Source organism: Carlito syrichta, unplaced genomic scaffold (genome assembly GCF_000164805.1).
Source record: "Carlito syrichta isolate Samal-C Ts95f unplaced genomic scaffold, Tarsius_syrichta-2.0.1 Scaffold90623, whole genome shotgun sequence".
In the NCBI taxonomy this organism is placed as follows: domain Eukaryota; kingdom Metazoa; phylum Chordata; class Mammalia; order Primates; family Tarsiidae; genus Carlito; species Carlito syrichta.
In genome coordinates this window covers 219,789-245,614 of record NW_007034719.1, presented here as the reverse complement: position 1 = coordinate 245,614, position 25,826 = coordinate 219,789, and the positions used below count along the sequence as shown (strand labels likewise).

The 25,826-nt window shown below is 57.7% G+C and overlaps 1 protein-coding gene across 1 annotated transcript in view; it reads right to left on the bottom strand.

The window, feature by feature from the left end:
- RFTN1 (raftlin, lipid raft linker 1) overlaps positions 1-25,826 on the bottom strand; it is a 153,805-nt gene that overhangs the window by 4,632 nt on the left and 123,347 nt on the right. The window contains exons 7-8 of the mRNA XM_008058939.2: positions 5,239-5,342; positions 1,815-1,896 (exon numbers count right to left, since the gene is read on the bottom strand). Coding sequence (XP_008057130.1) covers positions 1,815-1,896; positions 5,239-5,342 — 186 coding nt within the window. The remainder of the gene's footprint in view (positions 1-1,814; positions 1,897-5,238; positions 5,343-25,826) is intronic.

Genomic DNA, 25,826 nt, shown 5'->3' with positions numbered 1-25,826 from the left:
CCCCACTCACACTTGCCTCCCCTCCCCACCAGGCCCACTCCCCTGCCCCTCCCTCTCCTGTAAGCTGGCCACAGGCACGGTCCAACCAACAAGAACCACCCCAGAGTCAAGGAGACATCTCAGCGGGAGGAAGAGGCTGGGGTGAGCCCGCCATTCAGGCTGTGCCTCTGAGGAGAGCCTGGCACTCACACCCCCTTGGCCAAGCAGTCCCCCTGGAGATCACACCTCCCGCTCTGAGCAGGAGTGCGGGGTTGGCTCCACCTGCAAGCCACAGGTCAGGTGCGCCACGCTGGGTCCAGGCCTTCCTGGGCCAGGACGTTGGCTCAGTGGGTGCCACCACATCCAACCACACCCAATTCAGAAGTAGCTACAAGAACAAGCCCTTCCCTTACGGCAGTGCGGCTCTGAGTCCCAGCCAGCCGGGGCTAGTGGGTTGAATCTGCATGTTTTTAAAAGTGCCTGTTCCGTGTCCACTTCCGTGGCTGAGCCAGAAGGAAGGCCTCTGTGCTGTTGGCCACCTGTTCCCTCTGAAGGAGTTTGATATTGGCTTTGGAAGTTGTGTAGATGCAGAGTTTTCTTTCCAATGCTGTGAAGTCTTGACTGGAGAATTCTGCCATGCTGATGACTAAAAGAGGACCGAATACACTGGCCCTTTGGGATGGCAGTCTTTCAACTTCCGTTCTTGAATTTCAGTGCTAGACACAAGACGTGTGTCCTGGGCTCCAAGGTCTGATTACTCATTCACCGATTCAAAAAATGTCGCTGAGCCCCAGCTGAAATCCATGTAGTGGGTGGATGACATTGGGAGGGCTTCACCCTGGTGGAGATCACATCTACTTTGTCAGAGAGGACACATGTATGGCCACAGAGCTTCAGAAGCCGGGAACCCTGACCGAGGAGCAAGGTGCCTTCCAGTGCAGGACGGAGGAGCCGGCTTGGTCTCAGAGAGGACGCCGTCCTGAGCAGACAATGCTTGCTTGGGGGTGGGAAGGAGGAGCTGTCCCTGCAGAAGGATAGCCAGTGCCTGTGGCAGAAGGGACCGGAGGAGCTGGACGCAGAGAAAAGGACTGGGGGGTCGGGGGTCAGTGGGGAGAACTGGGGCAGATCCCGAGCTTGCTCTTGGATCAAGCTGCAGGTAGCAGCATGGAGCCCCATGGCAAGGGCTGCCAGATGGACAGTCAACCGGAGGTGGGGGCTTGAACCTGGGAAGCAGGAGGGTCTCTAGGGACGAGGAGAGGGGAGAAGAGCCAGGCAGGTGGGGCCCAAGGAACCTGTGGAAAACCAGGAGTGTGTGGTGGGCGGAACCGGGAGGAGAGGTGCCGCAAGGGCGGACGTGGTCGTGGTGCACAGTACCAGATGGGCGAGTGTCACGGCCACAGGACAGGCCTGCGGGTGCCAGACGGCCACATGGGCTGAGGAGGGAAGGACAGGCCTGGAGGCAGAGCATTCTTCCCGGAGCGTGACTGGCCAGGGAGCCCACCTGCGAGGTGGCCCAGGGCTCACCCACAACCTCTGGCCTTGGGAGGCCAACGGGGACGTTGAAAGAGAAGGCCCCCACCCGGATTTTGCAGCCGACTGGGATGAGATGTCAGCAGTTAGGCCAAACGTCCTGTGCCCGGCTCCCCCAGGGGGGCGGTTGTGCCGCTACCTCCAGAATCTCCCACCCGCCCGGCCTTTCCACAGGCGTCTCCGGGCACCCAGGGCGCAGGTGTTTCTAGGCCGCACCGGGCCTGGGAGCAGGCCGCCCGCCAGCCCCGCGGGAGCCCGCGGGGGCGAGGCCTGCCAGGAAGCCCAGGACAGTGCTGAGGCCTTACCCTCGCCTCCTTCCTCTTGGTCTTCTGAGGTAGACACGGCCTCTGAAGGAAGACGATCTGCTTGGTGGACACGCTCCCTTCCCTGCAACACACGGGGGACAGTGAGTCTGTGCCCTGAGGGACCCGAGGAGCCGCCGCCGTAGCTGCCCTGTCACAGCTGACCCCCACAACCCTGGGAGAGTTGTCAGGCCGATGTGCCACGCCCCCCCAGGCCACCCACCCAGCTCCAGGGTGCCATCTCCAATGCCCGAGAGCTCTCCCTGTCCCCGCAGAGGCAGCTTCCCCGGGAAACACCCGTGCCCTGACATGAAGCTGACAATAGTCATCCTAGCAAATGGGTGCTGTGGGGACTCAAGGGGTCTCTGACACTGGCTGGGATGCGCGGGACCCAGGGAGGAGCTCAGCCTTCAGCTGCTCAGGCTAGGGCAGAGGATGCCGCTGCAGGCGTCTGGGCACGCGGGGGCGCCCGCAGGTGCTCCAAGGCCCACGTGGCGCCAGGCAGGCACAAGGCGACGTCGACTGGTGAGCGGGACAGGCGGGGCGGCTCGTGTGTCCTCCCAGGAGGGTGGGACCCGCTGCTTTTCGAGATGCCAGAAACACTGAGGAGATGCCTACCTGCTCCCTGCTGCCGCCCTGTTGGTGATGACTTTATCCTAACTGACACAGTAATTGTCGATATTATGGATGCAGTGTGATGCCCTGCTGTATGTCCACAATGTCAAATGGCTAAACAAGGCTGATTAGCAATCCATGACTTCACATACATTTTTTTGTGGTGGGAGGTTTTCAAAGCCGCTCTCTGGCGACTGTGAAATAGACAAGGCATTATGACTGACAGCAGCCGCCATGCTGTGCAGTGGGCCACCTGCCAGGGACACCCCTGCCTCAGTGAACTCTGCACCCGGGATCGACGCCTCTCCCTTCCCCAAGCTCCTCCCCCAGACCCTTCTCCTCCACTTGGTGAGTTCAGCATTTTTCAGTTCCACGTGAGATCATGTGCATTTGGCCTTCTGGGCCTGACTTCTTTCACTTGACCTAGTGCCCTCCGGGTCCATCCTTGTCGCTAGTGACCAGACTTATCCTCCCTTTTTTTGAAGGCTGAAGAGTATCCCGTGTGTTCCTGTCCCACATCCTTCTTGCGGTGCCACCGGGCTGCCTCTGTGTCATGTCTGCTGTGAACAGTGCTACGGCGGACACGTGTCAGGTGTCACTTGGACACGCTGACCTTCAGTTCTGTGGATGTAAACGCAGTGGTGGGACTGCTGGGTCATGGTCTCATTCTGTTTCTAGTTTTCCAATACATTTTCACGTGTCTTCCATAACGTCCGGACTGCCTGACGCTCCCACCAGTGTGGGTGAGGGATCCCTTCCTCTGCGCCCCTGCCAGCACGTGCTGCCTTGGGCCGTTGGATCACAGCCGTCTGACCGGCGTGAGGTGACACGTCACCGAGGTCTTACTTTGCACATGACTTGGTGTGCTCCTGTGTTCAGCCGATATCTCAGAGGGAAGGGGAGGGAACTAACACTTGCCAGGCAGCTCTTTTGTGGCAGGGGCTGGGGTGGGTGATTGCACACATAACGGCTCATCCAAGCCTCTCCACAGTGCCCCGAGCACTCTGACTGCCAGCTTTGGCAGAGGAAACAGAAGCTCAGGCAGGAGCAGGCTGCGGGTCACACGGCCAGGTTCCACACAGACCTGCCTGGGCCCATATACGCTCCCGGCCTCCGCGAGGGCTCACGGGAGGAGCAGGGATGCGGAGGACCGGGGAGGAGCACGTAGCAGGTATGAAGGCCAGAGATGGAGACCTGTCTGTGCCTGCTGGGCTCGGGCAGCTCAGAACCAGCAGGGGCTTCACATTCACACACGTTCTTGTCGTGAGTCTCGTCCCCTGTCAGGTGACCAGGAAACTGACTTGGAGAAGCCACGTGGCTTGACCAAGGCCACACAGCTAGCAGGTGGCAGACTCAGGCCTTGGGTTCAAGACTCCAGGCCCCAAGTCTAGGTAGGGTCCCTTCCTCCACTGCATGGACCTGTGCCTGTAGACGTCATGGCTGAGGCAACAGGTGGCAGATCCCATGGCTGAAGGACCCACAGGTGGCCACAGACTGGCTCCCATGGGTGCACAGACGCGCCGTGACCCGGCGTCAGAAGTGAGTCGTGCTGAGGGCCCCGAGAAGCCAGAGAAGCGCCCAGGAAGGATGGTGACAGCCACCATCGTTCTCCCCTCGCAGCCACCCCGGTTACCAGTCTTGCCTCCCCTGCCCATCACCCTCCGGTGTTGAGGGCCGGTGGGCTAGGAGGAGGGAAGGGGCACCCTGCAGGTCAGCTGAGGGGCAGCCTGGCAGGAGAGGCGCCCGCCTCCACAGACGGCTCCAGGCCGGGCTCTGCCGCTTCCTGACTGTGTCGCCTCAAGCACGGGCCTGAGCCTCCATTTCCTCGTCTGCCAAATGGGAATCGCGTCCGAGCTTTCTCCACAGGGGAGTGAGGGGGACCCACGTGCAGGGCAAACCCCAGACACAGACGGAAGGCGCTCTGGGAGCACGCCAGGGTGGCAGAGATGAGGGCGGACAGATGGCGGTGGGCGTGGAGCTGTGAGGAAAGGCACGCAAGGCCCACCGACAGGCCTTCACTGCCCTGGGTGGGGCTGCTGACCGGAGCCGTGGTCTCAGGCAGCTTCCCCAGCCCCTTGCCACACTTGCTGTTTTTTTTTTTGAGTTGGAGTCTCGCTCCCTCGCCCAGACTGGAGGGCAGCGGCCGCTCCCAGCCACGGCAGCCTCGCCTGCTGGGCTCCGGCGATCCTTCCGCCTCAGCCTTCCGAGGAGCCAGAATTACAGGCACGTGCTACCACGCCTGGCTGATTTTTTGATTTATTGTAGCGATGAGGTCTCGCTGCCCAGGCGGGTCTCGAACCCGCGGGCTCAGGCAATCCACTCACCTCAGCCTCCCAAAGGCGCGGGATGACAGGCTGAGCCACCGAGCCCAGCTTGGCCACACTTTCTTAACTCCAGCTCCTAGGATTTCTTTTTCTTTCTGAGGACTAAGCGAGGCTTTATCTTCTGAGGGCCTACTTAGCTAGCTTGGGGCCCTCAGAACGTGCTGAATTTCTCTTGCCTGTGAGGCCCTGGGCCTCCAGTGAGGAAGCTCACCCTCAACAGGAGGGCAGTGGTGACTCCCTGGCTAGGGTTCCCCATGAGGAAGAGGGATGCAGGGTGTTCTGGGTGGTGACGACGAAAGTGAATTCTGCCCTCATTCACACAGCTGCTCCAGTGACCGCGGCCTGTAATGGGACTCAGTACGTTGCACACGGAAGTGCTTGCTGGGAGCAGTGCCTGCCCAGAGTGCGTGTTAAAAGCACGATGGAGACGGCCATCGTTACCTGGTCCAGAGTGAGCGTGATAGCATCATTGCGTTGGCCATGGTTACCTGGTTGTCCTGATGACGGGCGTGGGCAGCACGCAGGTGAGCTCCCAGCCGTAGGCTGCGAGCGAGTTCAGCAGAGGCACGTAGTCCGTCCGCACCTCGGTGCCCTGCAGGAGAAGGGCTGGCGTTAGTGTCGCCACCTACAGCCAGCCCCCAGGCCCAGAGGGACCGCCCTGCCCACCTGCCCAGCCCAGCCGGACAGAGGCAGGTGCCCTGCCGCCTGGAGCCTCTGCGCCGACGCTCACCCAAGGGTGAAAGCTTGGGCAAACTGCCCGTGTAGGGTTCCTCCAGGCCGGCCCAGCCTGTGACGGCTGCAAGGACCACAGCCGCGAGGTGAATCTGGGCGACTCGTTCTCCTCTGGACAGACAGCCTCCCGGGGTTTCACTGGGGAAGCTCTGACGCCTCACGGCCAAGACACATCGGGCATGTGACAACATACTGCCCTGATGACTTCAGAATGCTACGCGGGCCCGGGGACGTCGGACCGACTGTCGTGTGCAACCCTCACGGTGGCCATATGTTCAGAGTAGCGGCTAGGCCGGGTGCCCCCGCCTGCAGGGAGTCCCCAGCGTGGCCCATGCTGTGTTACCAGGAGCAGGCCTGACACGGGGCTTTTCTGTTAAGCCCAGCTGTCCTGGAGCCCCTGCAGGAGGCCACACCCTGGCGTTCTCTAGGGCCTTCTCGCGGTGGCAGCCTTCACTGCACCCCGCTCCCCCAAACAGAGAGGGAAGCCCCCTGGCTCGTGTGGACCCGGCTCCCCTCCCCGTCTGACTTATCGAACTTGGCTTTGGAAAGTCCCACATGTGTTTCCAGATCCCCCTGCCTGTGCACCCACACAGGATTCCTTGGCCTGGCCTTTCAGAGCCGTGGTGGGGACAAGGCAACTGCCCTAGTGTCACTGCCCCACAGAGGCGCCCGTCGGCAAAGAAGCGCTGCAAGACTTCCAATGTCAGCAAGGGAGGGGGCCCAGCCATGGTCCCAGCGGGCTTCCCGGGGCACAGACGCATCGGGAGGGGCCGGCCTCAAGTGTCGAGGAGGTGGGCTGGACTCAGAGGCAGCTCTGGCGGCCAGGGCCCAGCCAGCTCCACCGATGCAGCCGTGCAGAATGGACCCGGCTCACCAGCTGCCCTGGACACTGGGCAGGGAGAGAGGTGGGGGACGGCCCCGTCACCTGGACACGGGCATTCGCAGAGCCTCGGTTCCCGACTATAGAAAGGATGCGTCTGCCTGTCAGTGTCTCCCAGCAGCAGCTGAAAACTGTTAGAAAAGCAGATTCTCAGGGCCCCACCCAGACCCGCGGGATCCCGAACTCATGGGGCCCCAGAATCTGTTTTAAAAGCCCTTCCCTGTAATGCCGAGGCAGCGAGTCTGAGCACCACCGCCTGGGGCTCTCAGGTCCCCTCTGGCAAAAGAAACGTCTAACGATCCCAGGGCCAGAACTTATCGCCTGTTACTTTAAGTCTAACTTTTCCCATCACTCTCCCGGTGAGAAGAAACAGGTGGACTCGCAGGGGACCGGCTCTGTCCGTGAGGAAGGCTGCAGCGGTGGACGGGACGGAGGGAGGGGGGCAGAACAGGAGGGGTGCTGTGTACCCCAAGGTGTCCATGAGTCAGATACCCAATTCCCAACGCGGCTGTGTCGGGAGGCCTGGTGTGAGGGCTTGAGTCAGCAGGGCTCTGTCCCCAGATGGGCTGAGGCCGTGGGCTGTGTCTTGCCTCCGCCCACGGGGCAGCCTGCAAGAAGGCTCTGGCCGGGCGCTGGCCCCTCCACCTTGGGCTGCCCAGCTCCAGAGCCACGAGCCGGCAAGCATCTGTCCCTTACAAGTGACCTAGCCTCCGGTACTCTGCTGTAGCAGTTAGACACAGACTGGCACCGGGAGGAAGAGGAGGGGAAGGCAAAGAGGAAAGGAGAGAGGCTCGCCTCCCCAAGCCCCCACCCACCCGGACACGGCCCTGCTGACCCGGTGGCCTCTGCTGCCTGGCCCTGGGCACATGCACGCTCCCTCCAGGCCAGTGTGGCCAGCCCCCCCCGGGCAGCGCCCTCACCACCTGCTGAAGGAAGGGTCGAGGGGCTGCGTGCCCCGAGAACCCCCGCCCCCATGCCGCGCCGCCAGATTACAGGGAGGGAAGAGCCACTCTGACGGCACTCCAGCGCAGCGAGGGTATGATTACTCGGGCCCATCAAGAATAACCTCCCCACTCTATCAGGCACTGTGACAAGCCCGCCACCGGCAGACGGTCTCCATGGCAACCAGGCCAAGCTGGCGCGCACAAAGCTCTGAGTGGCAGGCAGGAGTCCTGTGATGGTGGCCGCGTCCCGGCCGGGCTTTCTCCGCGGGCACCCGGAGCTGCCAGACAATGGGCGCCCCTGCCACCGCCCGGCCCGCAGCGCAGACTGACGCGAGCCAGCCACGGCTGTTTCATTTCATCCTGCCACTCTCCTAGAGAAAGGCACAGCAGGGCTCCCCCGAACACCTTTCCGCGGCGAGAGCAGGAGACGGCAGGCCGAGGGGGCAGATGTGCAGCCCACGGGAGAAGAGAAACGCCACGGACGCCCCGCCGAGTCATCCAGGCTCACCCCGCTCACGTGTCTCTGGCCAGCGCGTGGTGGGCTGACAGTGACAGACACAGGTGGGGCGAGGTGTCATGCTCTGCCGGGCCCCCCCATGCCAGCGATCTGGGCCAGTCTTGCCTTCATTAACGTTAGATGCGGTTTTCCCTAAGCATCGATCAAAGCCAGTTTGCCTATCCCTGACACCGTGAGAAGATGGCATTTCTAAAACGCGCGACACGCCCATCAGCGGAAGCCGCTTTTAAGTCCATTAGCTGAGAAAGCGGGCAGGACACAGATCCGACGGAAGGCTCCCTTTGATCTGTTTTTGGTGACACTCCGTGAGGACAGAAGAAAGCATCACAGCACTCCAAAGCCAGCCTGCTTATCACACGCAAAGACGCGGCTTCTGTGAGCGGGAGCAAACATTTTAATTAACTCTCCACGCTCCCGTGGCGGGGATGCAATCTCCGATCACACCTGGAGCATGGGGAAAGGGGAGCGCGTCCTGTGGTTTCTCTCCTCGTACAAAAGGAATTCATCTGTATTTATGGCTCTCCTTCCTCGGTCCCCATAATTCCTCCGGCGGCCGCAAATCACTTCAAGAAACAAACATCCCGCACAACCATCTCTAACCCTCTGAAAATTAGGCCAGCAGAAGCAGAGGTGACTAAGAGGTGCGCTCGTCTTCGGATCACGCTTAAGACCCTCCGCGCAGGGAAGAGCCAGGAGCCCTCACTGGCTCCGTGAGAAAGTCTGAATCCTGGACGCCCGTCTGCTCTTCCAGGGTTCCAATCACGGAAGCCACCTGGAAGAGGAGCAGCTGGAGAAACTCGTTCTGCTCTCTTGTTGTTTTTTGTTGTTTGTTTTTGAGTCGAGGCCTCACTCTGTCACTCAGGCTGGAGTGCAGTGGCACCATCACGACCGCTCCTGGCAGCCTCGACCTCCTGGGCTCAGGTGATCCTTCCGCCTCACCCTCCTGAGGAGCTGGACCTACACGTGTGCACCACAACACCTGGCTAGTTTTAAAAAAATTTTTGGGTAGAGGCAAGTTCTCACTGTGTTTCCCAGGCTGGTCTCACAACTCCTGAGCTCAAGCGATCCTCCCACCTCAGCCTCCCAAAACACTGGGACTACAGCCCAGTGGTACTCCACACCTACATGTGTCTGCAAAGGAGAGGACCCCGCTTCCCTGGTCTGAGAGGGGCTCCAAGTCAGGCCTACGACAGCCCCCGAGCCTGCAAGTAGTGGCAGGAAGTGCCCCTCTGTTCCTGACGCCTGAGGGCTGAGCCCCCACCTCTCACCAAGAGCACACATGAAGGAAGACCCTTACCCATGCCCTTCTGCACCTTTGGTGAAACTGCTACCAAGCACTCGTGCCCAGCACCTCCTGGCCGGGGACGTCTAGGCTGAGCTTACGGTAATCCGTTGGAGGTCTCTTGACTTTCTGCCGTGGGAAAGAAAGGCTTAGTGGCTTCCACATCCCTCACCTCTCTCCTTCTCAGATGGTGGTTTTGTCATTTGAGTCAGAAGTCACTGTCTGTGTCCTTGCAACTTTGTAAGTCATGCACTGTGACCCACCTTCTTTTTTGTGTCACCCTGTTTTCCCTCAGTTTTTTTCACCCGCCTGGCTGCCCGTGAAGCCATCACCGATTTGTCCCACATGTCGCAAGGCCTCTGCCCGTCGACCAACGTCCCCAGTGCCTAAGTGCATCCGTTTAATCTCCCCTCCCCAAGACGTCACCTCTGGACTCTCTGAGCCCTGCTCTGGTCTGGCCTAGCCATGTTCCGCGCCTGCCGTTCCCCGCGCTGGGTCTATGGCTGCATGTTCTCTTCCGGACTTTCTTCTCATGTTGCTGGAGCACACCCTCTCGGAGGCTCCCAGGAAATGCTCGCTAGAAGTCAGCCGAGTCCTGGCCCTGCGTTCGCAGGCACATACGGAAGGCTGGGCGGAAACCTCTTTTCCATCAGCACCCTGGAAGTCCTGCTCCATGAGCTTCCAGATGTCAGCAGGGCTCCTAGGGCAGCTGTTCTGGTTACTGAGACTTTAAGGGTAGCCTGTCATGTTGCTTAAATAGAAGTTCCAGAATTTCCCAGTATGCTGCGGTGTGGGTCTTTTTGACACCAAGGACGAGACATCTGACGGCCCTGCACCTGAGGGCTCTGGGCCTTCAGCTCTGGAAAGTGTCCTTTTGTTCCCACGATAACTTCTCTCCCCTCCATTTTCTGTCATCTTCCTTTCCGGGCCTCCTATAAGCCCAAATGTGGGATTGATGTTTTGATTTTCTGACCTTCTGAGAGATTTCCTTCACTTTACACCCCAATCCTTGTGCTGTGTTTTTAAATCTCCTGCTGCCCAACTGTAAGGCGTAAAAGCGCTTTCATATCTTTTGATTGCTTCTTTTATTGTGGCATCCTGTTCTTGTTTCATGGATACACATATATGTATCTCTCTGCTTTAAGTGGCTTCTTCCAATCCCTACGTTACCCCTTGTGTGTGTGTGACAGAGACAGGGGATTGGGAATCTCACCACACCATTAGGACTTTAAACCAACACACTGGCTTCCAACTCTGCAGTTCACTCCCATCCCACGGTGACTCACGCTTGGAAAACCAGCACCTTGCTGGGATGCTGCGAGGGACAAGGACCCCCTTCGCATCCTGGCTGAGCCTCCTCCATCCACTCTCCAGCTTCTGACCACTGAAATCACAGGTCTCCTACTCTTTCTTCCTCTAGTCGATCTCACTATTCCCGGCAGTTATGTTCTACAAAGCCATGGCGAACACTGAGTTAGCAAACACCGAAGAGGTATCAATACAGGGTTAGGCTCCTGCAGGCCCCTGGCCACAACATTTTTGTCAACCGGTTCACGCATAACCTTGTCCTCTCTGAGTTCCTGTGTAACATACACTGTTGATTCAGCAACACTGACATAGTAGCCAACGGCATGACGGCACATGCCTGAGCGAATCTAGAACGTGTGCATGTGCGCTCTATAAGGCACATCCCAGCATTCTGCACGTAGGAACGCTGGACAGCACTGCAGCGCCATGCTCGGGGGCCAGTTTATCAGGGAACTCACCAACAGAGATGTGGAAGACGTGGCACCACGCAGACCACAGCACGGACACCACGAGCACAGCTGCTTGCCAAAACTCGGCTGGAAACACGCACATCGGTGACTCAAGACATCCGCTGTTCTGCACGTCTGCAAGTGACCACAGAACTGCCCTTTGTGTGGATTTGGGGGTTTTAGCGAGCAGTGAGTTGGCAAATGTGGAACAGACGAGCGTGAGGACCGGCCGTGTCCCTCCCTGGACACGCATCACCCCTTTAACTTCAACCGCTGGGAACTCTCAGAAAAGAAATAGGTGCCTGTGTCCAGTCACCGTCATTTAAGACAGTTTTATGAGTTTAACATCTAAAGAGCGCACTGGAATCTCTTTCTAAATAACAGACTCCAGAAGCTATAAAATAAAAACAATACAGTTGATTACAAAAAAGCCCACGTGCGTGACAGAAGGCAGCATGTGCAGGGCCAAAAGACACGTAACAGAATGGAAAGTATTTGCTGCTCATGGTACAGGCAGAAGAGAGCTTCTAAGAACGGGTAGGGGAAAAAGTCCAATAATCCAAGTTTAGTTTATTTATCTTGAGCCGGGGTCTTGCTCTGTCGCCCAGGCTAGCCTGCAGTGGCACGATCACAGCTCACCACAGCCTTGACCTCCTAGGCTCAGGTGATCCTCCCACCTCTGCCTCTGAGTAGCTGGGACTACAGGTGTGCGCCACCACACCCAGTTCGGCTTTCGAATTTTTGTAGAGATGAGGCCTTGCTGTGCTGCTCAGGCTGTTCTCAAACTCCTGGGCTCAAGCGATGTCCCCACCTTGGTCTCCCAAAGTGTTGGGATTACTGGCGTGAGCCACTGCACCCAGCCTCAGTAACCTAAATTTTAAAAGGGCAAAGGTACGAAGAGACACCACAGAAAAGAACGTTCACATGGCCAGGAGTCACAGGACAAAAACGCAGACTCTCGTGGGAGAGGTGCACACTACAACCGCCCTGAGCCCCGTCCGTGGAGGGAGAACAGGTATGTGCTCCCATCCACAGAGGTCCACATAGGCCCACAGGGCGTGGTAGGGCGCGGCAGTCCTCTTTCCTCGCTAGAGAAAGAGCGCAGCCCTCCGAAGCCGGTGCCTGCCGTCCTGCCTTGGCCACCCCAGGCCTCCACGAGAGGGGGATGAGGGGGTGGCCGCCGGCTGGGGCTGTGGTTGTGGTTCTCCCTTTTGTCTTATTTACGAGGCCCCAGAAAATGCTCTGTGAATGTGTAATTAGGCGGCAGAACGAGCCTGTGTGCAGGCCTCACGCTGTAGACAACCCTGGCTCTCAGGACGCTCAGAGAAACGAATAGTTTGCAAAGAGCTCAGGTGTCCATGCGGAAAAGGGGTGAGGAGAACGCGTGTATCCAGGTGGCGTCCCTGCCCACCCCGCGGGGGACTCATGGCTCTGACCCATTTTCTCTGCCACGTAAGAAAGGCAGCAGACTATCGCCTTCCGGGAGCGCAAGACAAACGTCATGGCTATTATTACACGAAGTACTGTTTGCAAAGATGGTCCCCTCCGCCCTCCGTGTCCACGGGCCCCTCTCCCACAAAGCGCGGCAGCGTCCCCTCAGCCACCCCCGAGGCCAGGCTGCTCCCGGCACTTGCTGTGACAGGCCTGACCTGACGGGGGTTCTGACCCTCCACTCGCACTCCAGGAAGACAGGCCCAGGCTGGCCGGCTGGACAATGCAGACGTGGCCCAGCCACTGGCAGCTGCCTGGGAGATGCCATCTTGCCCTGCCGCGTGAGAGAGCCCAGCTGAGATGGGTGGAGCCTTGCCAGATATGCAATATCACCCGCTGACCTGTAGGCCTGGGGGGCTGTCACTGCAATGCACTGAGCAGACACTAACTGGCGTGCCGTCACGCTCCAGGAAGAGCCAAGCAACCGGGCAAACCTCTCGGAGGAAAGTCTCAGCAAATGTCACCTTGTTTGGTCTAAGAGAAGTAAAATGTCCCCAGCGGGGACTCAGGGTTGCCACCTCCACTCCAGGCTGGCTGGCACACGAGGTGGGGGGTCTGACCTCCAGGGCCCTGAAGTCTAACAGCTGACAACCTGCCGTGAGGCTGCACACCTGGGAGGGAGCGATAACCCCAGTGGCAGACAAACGTCTCGTTCGAGCCGCGGTCCTGGCTCCCGTGAGCTGCCACGCCTGCTGGCAGGAAAACCAAACCTGCACGTGCGAGATAACACTCTCCTGATTCCGGGCACACCAGGTAACACAGCCCCACCACGTGTGGCTTCTCCAAAGTCAGGTACTTGGAAGGCGAAAGAAGAAAAGGGCTCTGGGACGGAGGATGGTAAACGGCGTGCTGCCGGCGTGGACACAGTGAGGTGGCAGGTGCAGACACAGAGGCTCCCAGACTGCAGGGGCCAGGCTGGCAGGGGTTAAGGGGTGGCAGCTGGGGGGCCCGACATTCGCAGGGAATAGACACGGACCTGAGTGCAAACAGGCCAGCCGCACTACGCCACGGCCTCTGGCAGGGGCCCGCAGGGTCCACACACGCACTGAACCCATTGGGCGAGTCTGTCCTCCCCACAGACTAGAGAACGGCTTTGATAACGAGAAACAAGAGGTGTCTTCTCCATCCAGGGCCTGGCCACAGCCCATGTGCACGGATGAGGGTTTTTCACGGCTTCTTTCTAGAAACCAGAGCTGGCTGAGGGGGCTTGCCTCTAGCCTTTCACCTAGAGAAAAGACAGAGGATCAAACAAGGGGCTTTTCCAGAGCGCAGGATTCAAAGATGCTTCTTTGGAGTGGGGTCCAGGACAGCCAGCGTGTCTGCAGGTGTCCTGGAACTGGCGACAACCTCATCTTTTGGTCCTGATTGCGCTCCCTGAGCCTAGCGTGCCCACCCAGAAGACGGCTCTGAAGAAAAGCTGGTTCTAAATCCCCGTGAGAAGGAGACAGAAGACGAGGGCCCATCCAGCCAGGCTGCCCACAGAGCCGCACCTGTCACCTGGGCACTGGGCCGGGGCAGCCTGGCGCACGGCGGAGGGACCACGGGGTGTGGGCACTGGGCACGGCTGGGCACACCGTTTCTCTCTCGCTGACTCCCCCGCCTGATCGACTGCAGGCGCCATGGTCCCAGCGGTGCTGGGGCGGCCCCAGCTGGCGTTCCTCTCTCCATGGGGACCGACTGACAGCATCACGTTGCTATAGTGACAGGATCCCGACTCCAGCCCTCTCCTTCTGTCCCTGCTCCTTCAAGCCAGAGTGGGCGCCCCAGCCCCACAGCCTGTGCTCCGAGGCTTGGCTCTCGGTGAGAGGACACCCCACAGGGCCTCCCCGCCGCCGGAGTGCCCAGCCTTCAGGACATCACACCTCCCCACCTTGAGCCCTGCCCCCCCCGGCTCCTCCCCCACCAGAGGTAAAACCAGCAGAGCCCACGACAGATGCGCTGCCAGGCCCTCCTCAGCGGCCAACGTGACCCCGAAGGATTAGGTGATGGAGAACTAGGGTCCAGACACTCCAAGTGGCCTCAGAGAGACCAGCCAGCTCTGTGTGAGGTCCCTGGAAAATCCCCCCTCGCCCTCAGTCCCTGCACGGCGGTCTCCGTGTACCCTTGCCTGTTTCCCGTCCCTTGCCGTCCGCTGCCCTGAAACATGACTCCACGTGGCTGGTCTTGTTCCCAAGGAGTCTGGAGCACTAGGGAAGTGTCTGCCCAACAGCCAGCTTCTGAGTGACTGCACGAGCCCCTGTCCCCCGTTTTGGGGGTCGGCTCTGCCACCGGTGTCCTGTGTCTTCAAGCCTTACGCAAATTGTTGTAAATCATGTCAAGAAACAACGAGACATGAGTTTGCTTCCAAGAGGCCACTGACCGGAAGCCAGGGGTTGGCCGTGAGTTCCAGACCGGAAACCAGGGGTTGGCCGTGAGTTCCACACCAGGGGTTCCCAGGCCTGGCCGGACCTCTTCTGTGCGGACCCTCATCTCTACCCTGACCCATTGACCCTAACTATCCAGGAAGGTGCGGTGGCTTGGGTTGTGTGTTTTCAACAAGCCGCAGGGGGCTTGGGGTCAGCAAGGCCTGCAAAGCCCCAGGCCTTCCTGCCCAAAGCCCAACTCCCGAGAGACGCTGTCCGGGACTCAACAACCCCAGGCTCCACCCCGACTCCCCGATGGGACCTGGGTTTCCCGCACAGTCAGCAGAAACAGAGTCTGCCCTTCAAAGCCACAGGGCCGGCGTCCTGCCTGCCCTGGCGTCTCCTCCTCCGAGACAGACTTGGCCACCGTCGTCAACCATTTCCAGGGGTCACCCCGTGGCTGTCACTCTTGTCTCTGCCCCCAGTCTGTCCACTCTTCTCATCAAACATGGCGGCCACGGTAGGGCCTGGGCCCCCGGGCGGCCAGTGCCAGGCTGGAGAAGCCCCCCTGCGTGCCTGTTCATCAGCAGGGCCAGGGACATCTCCCCTAAGCAGTGCCAGCCTCCTGCCATCTGGTATTCATCCAGCCGAAGGGTGTTCAAAACCCCTAACACGAAAGGACCTGATGCGGAAGGAACTCGAGTGTCAGGAGGGCCGGTCCCTGACTCGGGCGGGGCGGGGGGTCTTGGGGGTGGACATGCAACAATTTGAAGACAAATAATTCTCGCGTCGGGTGGTCACAATTCTTTTTCATCAGAATTGCTGTCAAATTGGTTCTTTCCATACTGTAATATTTATTTATTTTAACTCGAGTGCAATTTTCTTGATGCTTAAATGTGTCCCTATTAACATTTTATTGGGCTGGTTTGTTCCAACATTCACAAACTAAGAGATAATGAAACTGAATGGAATTTAAAAGGTCGGAGAAACCTACTCAAAAAAGACAGCAGATTAGATCAGTAATTTTCAAGTCTCTTGTTTTGTTTCTTTTGCTTTTTTTTTTTTTAAAGCAGTGGGTGCTTTTCCAAGCATCGGACGCCATCTAATTCAGTAACCCCACACATCAAAACAGACACATTCAGGGAAAGCAGCTCCGGCTGGCGTGGGCGGGGGGTCCAGACCGCTCCTCACCCCAACACGCTTGGTTCTCCCACACCCAACCCTCCGTGTAGCCCAAGACGGCTACGACTTGCTGCCTCCCACTGGGGATGCTCCACCCGCAGCCCCTTCCTGTTGAGTTACTAGTATTCAAATTTTCAGGCAAGTGAATTTCAAGAACCCAGTCCAAGGAGTGGCAACGAGGGAACACTGAGACACGTGGACACCCTCCAGCCTTCGTGGCAAACCGATTTAATACACCTCAGTTATTTTCGGAGAACCATCTGCCCTGTCTTCATCTGTGGCTCTCCAAGTGTCTGTGCATTTGAAAAGTTCTCCTAGGGGTCACGTAGCAAGCATGAGAAAGATTGGGGGCATCCCCGAGGAGAAAAGACCAGCCCCTGGCAGAGAGCCTGCAGGAACACAAGGGTCTAGGCCTACCACTGCAAGGAGCCGAATCTGGTCAGCAACCAGGCGAGCCTGGAAGTAGAGACTTCCCCAGGATCCTCAGAAGAGAAATACGGGACCTCAGTCCTACAACCACAAGGAGTCAGATCTGGCCAGCAACTGGCAAGTCTGAAAGTGGATTCTTCCCCAGAATCCTCAAATGAGGAACATGGGACCCCAGTCCTACAACCACAAGGAGCTGAACCTGGCCAGCAAAAGGGTGAGCCTGGAAGTGGATTCTTCCCCAGAATCCTCAAATGAGGAACCCAGGACCTCAGTCCTACAACCACAAGGAGCCAAATCCAGCCAGGAACCGGGTGAGCCTGGAAGTGGATTCTTCCTCAGAATCCTTGAATGAGGAACACGGCCCTGCTGACACGTGATATCAGATCCTAAATAGAGGGCCCACTTGAGCCCACCTGGACCCGGACCTACGGAGACTGTGTGTGTGTGTGTGTGTGTGTGTGTGTGTGTGTGTGTGTGTGTGTGTGTGTATGTGAGAGACGCTCTTGTAGAATCCTCTCCCACCCCTTCAACCTCAGCACACTAGGAAGACCTGAAGACCAAGCCCTTCCTGTGTGGGGCCTTCACCTGGGCCAGGGGCTGTTACATCATTTCCTTTCACGCTTCGGGGTGTGTCTGGGGTGTAGCTGGAAGAGGCACGGAGCCGGCGGGCCAAGGGAAGCAGGCGGCCTCCCTGGGGTGGGCCTTGTTCGGTCCTGGAGGCCTGCGTCTCACAAAGGCGGAGGAAGCGTGAGTCCACCTGCCCAACGGCCTGACTGGGAGTGGGGATCCCCTGCCCTCGGTATCCCTGGTCCCTGGCCCGGCTCTCAGGACTCTGAACAGCGCCCCAGATCCCCAGGGTCCAGCTTGCAGAGCAGAGAGTAGACACCTCGGCCTCTGCGACCACACAAGCCCATCCCTTGAGATCCACCTCTTCAGCCAGGCGTGATGGCTCACGCCTGCAATCCCGGCACTTTGGGAAGCTGAGAGAGGAGGACTGCCTGAGCCCAGGGCTTCGACACCAGCCTGGGCAACAGGGTGAGATCTCGTCTCTGCAGTAAAGAAACAGGGCGACCCCCTCAGGTCCCCTCCTACTGTGGAGGCTTTTCTGTCCTCTTAATAAATCCTGCTTTCTCAAAAAAAAATAATTGAAATGAAATAAAGAAATAAGTCATTAACTGGGTGTGGTGGCGTGCGCCTGTAGTCCCTGCTATTTGGGAAACTGAAGTGAAGGACCACCTGAGCCCAACGGGTCAAGGCTGTGGTGGCCGTGAGCGTGCCACTGCGCTCCAGCCTGGGCAACAGGGTGAGAGATACTGGCTCGAAAACAAAGCCATCTCTGTGTGGACACGTGTTTTTAATCCACATGGAAAATCCCGCTACCTGCGTCCCAGGAGTGCCCCGACTGGGACGCCACCCGCCATCGCCGGTGGCGCCTGCTCTGTGGAGCCGCCCTTGTCTCGGGACTCTGAAGACACGGTCCTTGCCACCAGAAGGCACACCTGCTCCCTCATCAGCTCTCCAGGGTCCCCGGGACTTGGGGCCGGCCCCCCACCCTCAGGACACCGACCCCAAGAGGAATCACGGGGGCGCGTGGCCGGGCCGGGGTGGTGTTCACGGCGGGCACCTGAGCTCATTCCCGCCCAGCCTTCCCGGCTCGTCACGCCTCACAGCGCAGACACACAGCAGGAAGCCGGTGCGTGTTTGTGGAACCAACTGTGGAACGCGCTCACCTCCGCGCACAACTCGGCTTTGTACCGGACGTGGAATCAGGCGTCTGAGAACGAGACCGCAAGTGTGTGGAAGCCAAGTGCAGACGGAGATGAAAGTCCGGTCCGTCCTCTCGCCAGCCCATGCTCCCCGAGCCCGGCTTCTTCAAATGCCCCTGGGGCACCCTCTGCCGTTCCTGTCCGGCCGTGGCAAGTTCTGGCTGCCAGAGCCCACGGCCACTCAGTGGCCAGGCCCCTCCCCACAGACACCCTCCAGACCCAGCTGGCCAGGACAGTGGCAGCACCTGTGACCAGCCCCTGGCCAGCGGGACCGAGGGAGACTCTGCCTGGGGGTTCTGGGAAGGACTTTACTTGCTAATCAACAAGGACACGTGGCAGGAAAAACGCCCGCTCCTCACAGGTTCCTCGTGTGTGCAAGGGATGCCAGTGCCAACGGCCGCCTGTCGCCAGGGTCCTCGGGAGACGGCAGGGTGCAGCACCTGGCTCCCTTGAGCCACTGAAAAAGCCGACTCTAGGACAGCCATGGCAGTTCATGCCTGTAATCACTGAACTTTGGGAGGCTGAGGTGGGAGGATCCCTGGAGTCCAAGAGTCCAAGAGCAGCCAAGGCAAGATACACACTTTTTAAAAATTAAATTGTTTTACAAAAATTAGCCAGGTGTGGTGGAGTGTGCCTATAGTCCCAGCTACTTGGGAGGCTGAGGTGAAAGGATTGCCTGATCCCAGGAGACCGAGGCTGTGCCACTGCACTCCAGCCAGGGCAAAGAGCAAGAGTCTGACTTCAAAAAAAAATGGAAAGGCTGACTCTGCCCCCTGCCCTCCCCATGCAGGCCATGACAGGGACCCATGCTGGTCTCTCCACCGACGTCCTGTGAGGACAGCAGTGAGTGTATCCCTGACTCCAGGACTCGGCCTCCTCTGCCTCCGCCTCCGCCCCCTTCTACCTGCCAGCCCACTCCAGGGCCGGCTGTCCCCGGTTCCCTTCCTCCCCGGCAAGAAGCTCAGACTCCCGCCTCATGGCTGAGTCCCCCGGACTTTCTGCACAGCCCGCTGTCAAGGCCGCAGCAGGGCTGCCCTGGGGAGGCCGCACGCAGCACGGCCTCTGGGGCTGCCGGGTCACATGCCCACGGACTTGGCCGCCCAGCCGCCCAACTGGGCTCTCTCCCAGTCCCAGGGCCAGAAGTCCCGGATCACCAACCCCAGGCGAAGGTGAGGCCAGGTTCCCATGGAGGCTTGGGGAGAGCCCACCCTGCACCCTCTGGCCCTGGCGGCGGCTGACGTCACTTGGCGGTGGCCGCCACATTGTTCCAGCTTCTGGGTACTCCTCTCCGTGTATGTAAGATCTCTCCCCCGGTGTGGACACATGGCTGCCTTGTCGGCCCACCCGGACCTAGTTAGTCCCATCTCAAGGTCCTTCCCCTAGACCACATCTCAAGAGGATTCCTTGTTTTCCAATCGTCCCACGCGATCAGCTTCCCAGGGGTCAGGACCTGATGTCTCTCAGGGCACAATTTGGCCTCACCCGCCTTCGCCTCTGGAAGGAGCTCCTTGGGAAAGGGGACGGGAGAACCCGGGACGGAGGCGGGAGGGGAGCCAGTGTTTCCTCTGCACACCATCACACGGTGAGAATTCTGTTTAATATTATCATTGAGTCTATAAGTCTGTCTATTAAGTCTGTTAAGTCCGTAAGTCTATCTCAGTTTGCAACATCATTCGTACCTCCACGTGGAACTTTTCAAAAAAACAGCATGCTATGGATGGGCACAGGGGCTCACACCTGTAATCCCAGCACTTTGGGAGCTTGGTGGGGGAGGATCACTTGAACCCGAAAGTTTGGGACCAGCTTGGGCAACATCGTGAGAGCTCGTGTCTATAAAAAAAAAATCAAAAGAACTGGCTGGGCGCACCGGTGTGCGCCTGTCGTCCCCGACACTTGGGAGGCTGAAGAGGGAGGATCGCTTCAGGCCAGGAGGTTGAGGCCACCGTGAGCTGTGATGGTGCCGGTACACTCCAGTTTGGGAGCTAGAGCGAGACCCCAAGTCAAAAACACACACACACACGACAACAAAAACCATGCTGTCTCAGGCCAGGCTCTACCCGATGAGGACTCGTGAGCACTGACGCGTGAGGAAGAGCTATGGGAGGGGGCGGGGAACCCACCACAAAGCAGAAGCAGCCCAGCCAGGACAGTTCCCAGCAGCCGCCCAGACCAGCAGCTGGGGGTCCTGCCAGAGCCTGGAGGGTGAGTCGGTCCCACCTGCAGCCAGGGAACTGGGTTCCACATGCCCATGTCCGCCATCACAAGGACCGCCCGGGACACGTGGCTGCCAGCCTGAGGCAAGGCTCTGCCAGGAGCCCCGAGCAGCCACCCCCGGGAGGCGCCAAGTGGATGTGGGAGGTGATGGCCAACAGAGGGACCCAGGCACCCAGGGGACACCGACGCTATCCGTTAGATGTTCTAGTGGTGAGCCCAGTTCACGGGCGGAGCTGTCGGCCTGTTTCTGCCACTTCCTGCCTGCAGGACCGCCGTCCACATCTCTGAGCTCACCTGACCGCCCACAGCCAGCTCCATGCCCAGAAGGCCAAGGCCAGCTTCCGATCTCTCCTGGGCACCTGGCCTGCGGGGCTCCCTGGGCACCAAATGCCTGGCTCCCATGCTGTGGGGTCTTCCTCCCCGAGTGCTCTTAGAAGGGCGGGCCTCAGGGGACACCCCTCTGCGTTCTGGTTCCCAGGCGTCGGAGTGCAGGCGCCCCTTTCTGACCCTACGGGGTTTCCAGCTCCCTGAGAGTCTCCGTGGTAACCGCGAAGACCCCTCACCTGCAGTCACTTCCGCTCTGACACAACCTCCCACCCTGGGTCCCGCCCACCTCCCACGGGAAGCCAAGGGCTGGTGTGGCCCAAGCGCCTATTGCCTCCACGCCCCCTTCCTGGCTGCAGCCTACAGGCACTTCAGCTGCCAGCGGGAGGCAGAGGGGAAGTTCCGGCTGGAAAAGATGAAGGGGGCAGGCAGCCCCCAGGGCTCCGCACCCCAGCACAGGGCGAAGCTTCAGAGCAGCAGCCAGGACGCCACTACCAGACATGGCTTTAGGGCCTGAAACGCAGCCTCTCCTCCATCTTCCTGGGAAGGGAAGCGACTTGCTTGGGGAACACAGATCGTACCGACCTGTTAAGGCCCTAACAGCAGAAGAGCACAAGGTTCCTCTCCAGAGACGAGACGGAAAGGATTCACAGGAAAGTTCGACAGGGCCAGTGGCAAGACAGGCTCGTAGGGAGGCTGGCCCCAGGCACACCATCCCCAAAAATACACTCGGAGGGGGCTAGGAAGCCAGCGTGGCCTTGGAGGTGGGGGATGGGGTTTCCAGGGACAGATGGGGTCCCCAGGATGGTGACAGAGGTGCAGCAAGCCCAGAAGGGAAGAAGATTAAGCCTGGATGATGAGGTGCACGGACTACATGCACACGCGTGCACACACCTGGGGAAGATTACGCTCTAAGCAAGAGGCTGCACAGGCAAAGAACACGTTGAAGACAACACAAAGTGGAACTATTCAACTCCTGTTTTACTTTCTTTATACAAGGAGACAAATATAACTGAAGTTGAAAAGATTTCTGTGAAGTTTTCCCCATCAAAGGGATTGTAGCATTTGCATCTGTGTCAGTCAGGGCTCTCCCAGGAGTCAATGGGGTGTTTGTGTCTAGATCTGTTTCTACACATCTGTATCTATCTATTTCTTTATAACTATTTTTATATCTGTATCTATCTATATCTAAGTCTATATCTATGCTTATTTCGATATCTATGTCTATATCTGAATCTATATTTCCATGTGTGTCTACACCTATATCTGTATCTATATCTGTATCTATTGCTATATCTGTAGCTGCATCTATTTCTATGTCTATATCTGTGTCTATTTCTGTATGTCTATATCCATATCTGTATCTATTTCTATTTGTATCTGGCTATATCTATATCTGTTTCTGAATCTGTCTTTATCTATATCTATGTCTATTTCTATATGTCTATATCGTAGCTATATTTGTATCTATTTCGATCTATGTCTATTTCTATACCTGAATTTATATCTATTCTCTGTATCAAGTCTATTTCTGTATCTATATCTATATCTATGTTTATTTCTATATCTATGTTTGTATCTATAGCTGTATCTATTTCTGTATCAATGTCTACATCTATGTCTATATCTATATCTGAATCTATATCTATGTCTTATCTGTATTTCTATACCTGTATCTATATCTGTATCTATTTCTGTATGTTTCTATTTATGTATCTATATCTATTTCTATTTGTCTCTATCTGTATCTATGTCTGTATCTATGTCTATTTCTATGTTTATTTCTATATCTATGTCTGTATCTATAGCTGTATCTATTTCTGTATCAATGTCTACAGCTATGTCTATATCTATATCTGAATCCATATCTATGTCTTATCTGTATTTCTATACCTGTATCTATATCTGTATCTGTATCTATTTCTGTATATTTATATTTATGTTTCTATATTATCTATTTCTATTTGTCTCTATCTGTATCTGTTTCTATATCTGTTTATTTCTATATCTATGTCTGTATCTATTTCTGTATCAATGTCTACATCTATGTCTATATCTATATCTGAATCTATATCTATGTCTTATCTGTATTTCTATACCTGTATCTATATCTGTATCTACTTCTGTATATTTCTGTTTATGTATCCATATCTATTTCCATTTGTCTCTATCTGTATCTATGTCTATTTCTATGTCTGAATCTGCGTCTATCGCGATGCCTGTCTCTGCTGCTGTTTCCATACCTGCCTGTGCCTCTATCTCGCGGGATTTACTCTGCGGGACTGGCTTACACGACTGTGGGGTGGGCAACTCGGTGTCTGCGGGGCAGCCCCGTAGTCCAGACGTCCCTGCTGGAGCTGATGTTACCGTCTGGAGTCCAGCGGCCGAACTTCTTTTCCTTTGGGAAATCTCAGTCTTTTAAACCCTTCGGCAGGCCGTGCGTCCCCCCACAGGACGCAGGGCCGGCAGCTTGACCCGACCATGGATCTGAATGTTCATCGCCTCTAAACATACCGTCATAGCAACATCTCGATGGGCGTCCGACCACCCAGCCAGGTACCAGCCCTGCCAAGGGACACATGAAATTCACCAAACCAGGGTCATTCTGCCACTGGCTTTCTCGCGTAGCATTTCCTGTGACTCCTTCCGTGCCGAACGGCCTCGTCCATAATGAGAACAGAGCATCCTCTGTGTCACCATCCCCAACTGACAGACATGTGCCCGGTCCACCTTCCATCACTCACAGTGATGGGATGACACCCTGGCCTGTGCCTTCCTGTGGCACCTGGGTGCGCCTCCCAGACGGGACGGGCATGAGACAGGCACTGCTAAGTCACAGTGAGGTGGGCACTTGAAACCTCTTTTTTTTTTTTTTTTTGAGTTGGAGTCTCGCTCTGTTGCCCAGACTGGAGTGCAGTAGCCGCTCCCGGCCACCGCAGCCTCAACCTGCTGGGCTCTGGTGATCCTTCCGCCTCAGCCTTCCAAGTAGCTGGAACTACAGGCGCACGCTACCATGACCGGCTAATTTTTTATTTATGTAGAGATGAGGTCTCATTAAGATGCCCAGGTGGGTCTCGAACCCACAGGCTCAGGCAATCCACTCACCTCGGCCTCCCAAAGCATGGGATTACAGGCTGAGCCACCGAGTTCTAACAGATGTTGGCGACCTTCCCCCCAGAGCCAACCTGAAAGTTTTAAAAGCGCTCGAGCAGAGATGAGTCACATTTTAAGGAAAAAGTGCTCAGCCGTACTACCCCGCCCGGGGCACGTCACCGTCAAGGTGAGGGCGGACACAGAATCTGATAAAGTCGCAGTCCTGGAAGAGCTGCAAGAACGGCCGGCCGGGGCTCTCCGGATCCTCCCGCAATCCGCAGTCTGCTCTGGGGCGGGAAGGGGTTGGCGTCTTCATTCCCAGGAGTGGTTATCCCAGGAGAGCCAGCCCTATCACAGGAAAACGGCAGAGAACAGCTGTGTCTGGCCCTAAAGGCTGTGGTCAGAACCACGACAATTATCTGGAGAAACAGCGGCAAAGAAGCACTGCCAGGTGCTTTAAAGAGAACAAAGCGGCTCTCTTGCCAGCGCAGAAGGCGGTAGATTCTAGGAACCACAGAGGTCGATGATCCCTGGCAAATCCCAGAGTGGATTCTTAGAGAGACTGCTGGAGCCTTTGGAAACCGAAGACCAATGCCCAGAAACCCACAGAAGTTCAGGAAGAACAAGCGAGTGCCAGGATGGCGGGGTGGGTCACAGGACAGGGGGTTTCAGGTACAGATGTCATCTCATCGGGCCCTCAGGACTCCTTGGGGATGAGATAGGGAGCGTAGACGGGACGACGGGGCCACCTGGACCCACGACCCTCGGGAGACCCCTGCAGCACCGAGGGACCACACCCTCGGTCCTGTCTTCTCAACTCCAGGACCAGCCAGGGGCCACTCACACAGGAAACCGCCAGAGGAGTCCCAGCTGGGGTGATCCCCAAAATGGAGGATGACATACCGGGACCACACGTCTCGACAGGCCGGGACAGGAGGCCGAAGCTTCAGCACAAGAGAGAGCAGGGGGCGGAATCAACCAGGGATGGCAGGCGCAGGCAGAGGCTGCAGAAGAGTCGCCCCAGAGCCTAGTGTGGCAAAACCAGTGGCGGGACGAGGCGTGTGGAGTCCAGGGGCCATGGTGGCGGCCCAAGCAGAGCCCGGGGCTAGCTGGAGGGTCACGTCCTTGCAGGTGGCAGCTGCCCCCAGGTCACACGTGCCCCCGGCCTCCCCAGGCGAGCATGCCGAGGGCGAGCCCTGCGTGTCCCCAGACCTGTGGGTCCAGCTCGACCCGTCATCCTAACTCCGCGGTTCTGGGAAGAGTAGGCCGAGTCTTTGAGAGACGCAGCGGAGGACGGCCTCTTACACACGGCAACCGTGGCCGAATTAGATGGGAGCGGGGACTGGGAAAAATCCATGGAAACCCAAGTGGGTCCTGCGGGCAGATCCTTTGAGAGAAACGGGCACCGTCGGTGGCACAGGCTGGGTGTGGTTTGTACAAGAAAGGTGGCGTGCAGGTCCACTCGCAGGCCTGAAGCCCAGAGACGGCAAAGGAACACCGACCCACAGGTTTCAGGTTTGGAGGGCATGTCCAAGCACGACGTTCTCTCCTTTGGCGCGCTGAACAGACCGCTGGCCAGCCTGCTGGCCTCCATGCCCACTGCTGGGCTGTCAGTGCTGCTTCTGCTGTCCTGGGTTCCATTCTGGCACCGTGTTTCACAGGACCCACATGTGACCTGGGGCGTGCTTGGGGGAAGGGGTGGAGGTGGAGATGGAGATGGAGCCATGGCCCGAAGGGCGCCTGGCAGCGTCCACAGACTCCGAAGGGTTGTCAGGCCCCAGGACACCGGCTCCAAGGGAAGGTGAGAGGCTCCATATCTCTGGCGCTTATTTTTCACCTGCCTGCCATGTCACTTCCCTTGCCCTTCCAAGAAGCACTTTCTGCTCCTGTTCTGTGCGATGAACTCAAAGCCGACAATTCCCATTACAAATATCCCCAGGGCAGACTGCTGTCCTACTTGCCGCTGCCTTTAGTTTTTTTGTTGTTTTGTTTTGTTTATTTTTTAATTTTTTAAATTATTTATTTTTTTGAGTCGGAGACTCACTCTGTCACCCAGACTGGAGCGCAGCGGCCGCTCCCGGCTACCGCAGCCTCGACCTGCCGGGCTCCGGCGATCCTTCCGC